Genomic DNA, 6800 nt, shown 5'->3' with positions numbered 1-6800 from the left:
TTTCCTGTGGCGGTCCTCATGAGAGCCAGTTTCATCATAGCGCTTGATGGTTTTTGCGACTGCACTTAAAGAAACTTTCAAAGTTATTGAAATTTTCCGTATTGACTGACCTTCATGTCTTAAAGTAATGATGGGCTGTCATTTCTCTTTGCTTATTTGAGCTGTACTTGACATAATATGGACTTGGTCTTTTACCAAATAGGGTTATCTTCTGTGTACCACCCCTACCTTGTCACAACACAACTGATTGGCTAAAATGCATTAAGAAGGAAAGACATTCCACAAATTAACTTTTAACAAGACACACCTGTTAATTGAAATGCATTCCAGGTGACTACATCATGAAGCTGGTTGAGAGAATGCCAAGAGTGCAAAGCTGTCATCAAGGCAAAGGGTGGCTACTTTGAAGAATATAATATCCAATATATTTAAATTTGTTTAACACTTTTTTGGTTACTACATGATTCCATGTGTGTTATTTCATAGTTTTGATGTCTTCATTATTATTCTGCAATGTGGAAAATAGTCAAAATAAAGAAACACCTTTTAATGAGCAGGTGTATCCAATCTTTTGACTGGTACTGTATATACATGAATATTATGTACTGACATAATTCAAAGGTACAGTACTCACATATGAACAGCACATAGCGCCATCAATACGAAACTCATCCTGTACATCACATCAATGTAAAAATCTATAGGGCAATTGGCAGTAAACTTGTGATCATGCAACCGATATACATTATGTACAAAAAAATCCATAGAATGAGAAAAACATTAGCATGAATACTATGGTTCTCTTCCTATATTCTACAACTGCCCTTAGCAGTCTGAAATGAATGTAAATTGATTGGTGCACACAGTAATGATACATATTCCTTATTATCTAGGCAGAATTAATGTACTCCCAGCCACTTTGAGATCAGCATCAACAATTACCCCTTAAAACAAGACCCAAACACCATCATTTCCACCATCAGGACCACATGGCAGTAAAACTAACCATTTATTCTTAACACCTTGCCATGCACTTCCATGATTACGTTAAGTTAAGGACTATGTGTCTGATTTGGTTATATTTGTCATTGCACTGTTGGGGAAACTTGCAAGTAAGCATTGCATTGCACGGTTTACATTGTATCCTGTGCATATCACAAATAAACATTGATTTGATTACTGTTACCTTTGGCTGGACTTGCCTAACCTACAACATTGGCATAGTTGCAAAACCATTCCCCTTCCAGTCCATGGGGACTTGGTCAAGGCCTGTTAAGGTGCTTTAGGAAGCCAAAAAGTATGTGGGGAATTAAATCAGTGCTGTGTTACAAAAGTGAAACAGTTTTGTCCTTCATGGATACTGGCCTCTCTCTCTCGGTCTCTCTTTTCACACAGCACTAAAGCCCAGTCTGGTCTGGTCTGTGTAAGCAGGTGTGGCCCAATGTTATCAACCTCTATTGATCTGTAGAGTTGGAGCCAGGTTTGCCCTGGGAGACGGTGTCCATGTGTCCGTGCCTAGGGGCATCCAGGCCCCAGGCTCCGGGGAAAAGCCCGATGGTGAAGCACGCAGCGGGGAGAGAGAGCCTTTAGGCAATGCCGGCAGCCGACCAGCACCCCCACTGGAGAGAGAAATGCCTCAGGGCCGATGGAATCTGCCAAGGCACAGGGAAACAGACACGGTTGGATCAGAACTGCAGTCTGCACCTTATAGCACACTGTTACTAGGCCTAAATCAAACAGCAGTTTATTATCCACTGGATGTCATAAGGTGAATGCACCAATTTGTAAGTCGCTCTGGATAAGAGCGTCTGCTAAATGACTTAAATGTAAATGTAATGATGTAATGTATGACTCATAATGAACTGTAATGGCTGGGGATCAATAACGTTCAAGTTGTCATTACCTGGTAAATTGTTTGCTCTCTTCATGAACTTCCATCTCTTTGCTTTTGAACTCATTCAGTTCTTTACGGATAGCAGCCTGAAGGAATATAAACATTCAGTTCTTTACGGATAGCAGCCTGAGGGAATATAAACATTCAGTTCTTTATGGATAGCAGCCTGAGGGAATATAAACATTCAGTTCTTTACGGATAGCAGCCTGAGGGAATATAAACATTCAGTTCTTTATGGATAGCAGCCTGAGGGAATATAAACATTCAGTTCTTTACGGATAGCAGCCTGAGGGAATATAAACATTCAGTTCTTTATGGATAGCAGCCTGAGGGAATATAAACATTCAGTTCTTTACGGATAGCAGCCTGAGGGAATATAAACATTCAGTTCTTTACAGATAGCAGCCTGAGGGAATATAAACATTCAGTTCTTATAGCAGCCTGAGGGAATATAAACATTCAGTTCTTTACAGATAGCAGCCTGGGGATTCATAGATTAATTGTCAAATTTTTGAATTCATTGTCAAACTATCAGACCATCAATAGCTTCAGACAGGCAACACATTTAATATAACTGAATATTAAATGGTAGATAACTCATTATCTGTGAATAATGTATTTACAGCATTGTTCAGGTAGCTGGAATACATGAGGAAGAAAATGCCAACAAAAAGTTTTTCAATTATGCCTTTTTATAACCTCTCTTATTTCAAGTATTTAATGGCATTATGAATGTCATGTGTTTTAGTCGCTTTAGCAATAACATTATACGGTAGGAGTCTGGAACCCACTTTGTCAGCTGGAGTGAGCCTGGTCCAGGGTTTGTCTGCGCGACGGTCATAGTCCTTAGCATCTGTGCACTCCACGTACTCATTGAAGCGCAGAATCCGCCGAGCCACCAGCTCTGCTACTGTCGGCCTCACACTCAGCTATACAAACACACACGAAATATACAGAGTGGACAAAACATTAGGAACAACTGCTTTTTCCATGACATGCTGACCAGGTGAATCCAGGTGAAAGCTATGATCCCTCATTGATGTCACTTGTTAAATCCACTTCAGTGAGTGTTGCTGAAGGGGAGGGGACAGGTTAAGGAAGGACTAAGCCTTGAGACAATTGAGACATGGATTGTGTATGTGTGCCATTAAGAGGGTGAAAGACCAAGACAAAAGATTTAAGTGCCTTTGAATGGGATATGGTAGTAGGTGCCAGGTGCATCAGTATGTGTCAAGAACTGCAACGTTGCTTGGTGTGTATCAAGAATGGTCCACCACCCAAAGGACATACAGCCAACTTGACATACAGCCAACTTAACACAACTGTGGGAAGCATTGGAGTCAACATGGGCCAGCATCCCTGGGGAACGCTTTCGACACCTTGTAGAGTCCATGCCCTGACGAATTGAGGCTGTTTTGAGGGGGTGTTCCTAATGTTTGGCATACTCAGTGTAAGTAGCCAGTGATTGACAACTGTAAAGTGTGACTTCTAGACAAGACAGCTGCGGCACGGGAGATGGATAGAGAGTTGTCGGAAGAGTTTAAGTCCTTCCACAATGCCATACAGGGGCATTGTGTTGAAACTACACTCCAGTTCTCTTCATTATATCTAAGGTCAAGCAGTGTTGGCCTAACCCTGGAAAATTCCCTCTTCCCCCAGCCACCACAGGGGCGAGCAATCTGAGGAATTTCAAGCAGCCTGATACTACACTGAGGCATGCTTCTCACACAGAGTTGGAATGCCCTACAGTATGCACTGTGGCATGCTTCTCACAAAGAGCTGGAATGCCCTACAGTATGCACTGTGGCATGCTTCTCACACAGAGCTGGAATGCCCTACAGTATGCACTGTGGCATGCTTCTCACACAGAGCTGGAATGCCCTACAGTATGCACTGTTGCATGCTTCTCACACAGAGCAGGAATGCCCTACAGTATGCACTGTGGCATGCTTCTCACACAGAGCTGGAATGCCCTACAGTATGCACTGTGGCATGCTTCTCACACAGAGCTGGAATGCCCTACAGTATGCACAGTGGCAACTGAGTCATACAGTTGCTGCATTTTGGCTTGTCAAAAAACTCTAAAATTATGAGTTTGTTATTTTCTATTATACTTTTTTTAAACAATGGAATAAACACAATCATCTTCCTCCACCTTCAATGTGGGTTCTGAATGTGACAATGTGTGCACCCCCTCACATTGTATAACCCAAAATGAGTTTGACATTTGTTTGGTAATTCATAAATTAAGAAATTGTTTGGAAATTCAGTCAATGAGATTGAATTTTTATTGGTAATTCAGAACCTAAGACATTATCTGGTAATTCAGTGAATATGAGTTTGAATGTGTTTGGTTCCAGTTAATTCAGTTCCGGCTATGTCCACCAGATGGATCTGTGTACCACAAATATCAACACAAGTCATCAGCCATAAACTCAATGAGATGCAGACGTTCAGCAGGCTTACCTAAACATAGTATAAATGAAAGTACCTTTCGGGAGAGTCTCCTTTTAATCTCTTGTATGGCTTCATGTTGATCAGCTTCATTTGTCTCTGCAGTGAAATCAAAAAGAAGTTGTAAGTAGGCCGAGGTGGTACTTTACTCCCCAATATAGCGATTATTAATTAAGCAATGTGGTCTACAAATGGATGAAAAAGATAGATCTGGAAATTATACGGTGCTTATCTTTCCAATTGATGTTGGAGTGTGCCTTATGGCTACATCTACAAAACAGATGTCCTGGAATATGGAATTATCTCAACAGAAGTCTGCTTTTGAGGTCTGAAAACATCTGACAAACTTTGATTTTAGAGTTGTATTTTGTTAACCATACATAGTCAACCCTTTAAACCCAAGCCCAGCATAGACCATTGTTCTATTCTTCAACAGGTAGTTGTTGAGATTCTAACAGATGTGCATAGCGTCCCTGCGAGGATGTGCATAGCGTCCCTGAGAGGCTGTGCATAGCGTCCCTGAGAGGCTGTGCGTAGCGTCCCTGAGAGGCTGCGCGTAGCGTCCCTGAGAGGCTGCGCATAGCGTCCCTGAGAGGCTGCGCATAGCGTCCCTGAGAGGCTGTGCATAGCGTCCCTGAGAGGCTGTGCATAGCGTCCCTGAGAGGCTGTGCATAGCGTCCCTGAGAGGCTGCGCATAGCGTCCCTGCGAGGCTGCGCATAGCGTCCCTGAGAGGCTGTGCATAGCGTCCCTGAGAGGCTGCGCATAGCGTCCCTGAGAGGCTGCGCATAGCGTCCCTGAGAGGCTGCGCATAGCGTCCCTGAGAGGCTGTGCATAGCGTCCCTGAGAGGCTGTGCATAGCGTCCCTGCGAGGCAGCGCATAGCGTCCCTGAGAGGCTGTGTATAGCGTCCCTGCGAGGCTGTGCATAGCGTCCCTGAGGCTGTGCATAGCGTCCCTGAGAGGCTGTGCATAGCGTCCCTGAGAGGCTGTGCATAGCGTCCCTGAGAGGCTGTGCATAGCGTCCCTGAGAGGCTGTGCATAGCGTCCCTGAGAGGTTGTGCATAGCGTCCCTAGCTTCTAGCAGATATAGAGAATGATCAGGTAAACATACAGACGTAGGATCTTTATTTGAGCCAGTTTGCTACAGCAGGAAAATAATCCTACAGCAACAGAAAATGTGCATCATCATGTGAATTACACTTAATATACATTTTTCTAGGGGTTGATACATTTTTCATAAGGGAAAATCATTCAGAAATTTAATTGTGGAAATTACAAACTTCAGAAGCTTTTTAAACCTAATATGCACTAAGTTCTACTACAACTGGGTGATCAAGTTAAGATTCTAGATATGTAAAGAACACATTCCTATTGACTTTTATCCTGCCATTCTCTGACCAACAATGTTTTAACACTGTCTGGCACAATAAGAGCTCAAGATGTTTTCCTCTTAAATTGTTTTATTTTGACTGGTCATGCTCAATCTGGGGCAATGCGTTTCCCCACATCGATTTTACTAACCAATAAACTGGGAAAGCAGATGGGCCATCAGTCGATAACTGGCCCTCCCACCATATCAATGGACCACAGGATGTACATATGCCAGCAGCATACCACCCTGCATACCACTGCTGGCTTATTTCTGAAGCTAAGCAGGGTTGGTACTGGTCAGTTCCTGGATGGGAGACCACATGCTGCAGGAAGTGGTGTTGGAGGACCAGTAGGAGGCACTCTTACCTCTGGTCAATTTTTTTTTATCCCAATGCCCCAGGGCAATGATTGGGGACACTGCCCTGTGTAGGGTGCTGTCTTTCGGATGGGACGTTAAACGGGTGTCCTGACTCTCTGAGGTCATTAAAGATCCCATGGCACTTATCGTAAGAGTAGGGGTGTTAACCCCGGTGTCCTGGCTAAATTCCCAATCTGGCCCTCAAACCATCACGGTCACCTAATAATCCCCAGTTTACAATTGGCTCATTCATCCTCCTCCCCTGTAACTATTCCCCAGGTCGTTGCTGCAAATGAGAATGTGTTCTCAGTCAACTTACCTGGTAAAATAAATAAACGTGGCACCTTAATTGGGGAGAACTGGCTCGTGGTAATGGCTGTAGCGGTTTCAGTGTAATGGTGTCAAACACATGGTTTAATACCATTCCATTTGCTCCATTCCAGCCATTATTATGAGCAGCCTCTACGACAATACACCAATAGACTTTGCTACACAACTATCCAAGCCAGAAGAACAACTTCACCTTAGTCTTGGATTCCAGCCTGGCTAATTCATTCACATACAATGTATTCTAATGTAAACCTGTAAGGCTAATTCATTCACATACACTCTCTCCTTATGAAAACCTGTAAGGCTAATTCCTACACTACCGGTCAAAGTTTTAGAACACCTACTCATTCAAGGATTTTTCTCTATTTTTTACTATTTTCTACATTGTAGAATA

The 6800-nt window shown here is 43.1% G+C and overlaps 1 protein-coding gene across 6 annotated transcripts in view; it reads right to left on the bottom strand.

Annotated features, from left to right (window-relative positions):
* Positions 1-532: 532 nt before the first annotated feature.
* LOC124038617 (phosphatase and actin regulator 2-like) overlaps positions 533-6800 on the bottom strand; it is an 87137-nt gene continuing 80869 nt past the window's right edge. For 4 of the 6 annotated variants that reach the window (XM_046354682.1, XM_046354681.1, XM_046354685.1 and 1 more), the window contains exons 9-12: positions 4386-4447; positions 2686-2823; positions 1904-1980; positions 533-1652 (exon numbers count right to left, since the gene is read on the bottom strand). In XM_046354682.1, coding sequence (XP_046210638.1) covers positions 1637-1652; positions 1904-1980; positions 2686-2823; positions 4386-4447 — 293 coding nt within the window. In that variant the 3' untranslated portion in view covers positions 533-1636. The other 2 variants (XR_006839381.1, XM_046354683.1) reach the window with 2 other exon arrangements.

Source organism: Oncorhynchus gorbuscha, linkage group LG06 (assembly GCF_021184085.1).
Source record: "Oncorhynchus gorbuscha isolate QuinsamMale2020 ecotype Even-year linkage group LG06, OgorEven_v1.0, whole genome shotgun sequence".
Classification (NCBI taxonomy): Eukaryota; Metazoa; Chordata; class Actinopteri; order Salmoniformes; family Salmonidae; genus Oncorhynchus; species Oncorhynchus gorbuscha.
The sequence above is the reverse complement of the archived record's forward strand: the minus strand, read 5'-3'. Positions and strand labels throughout refer to the sequence as shown.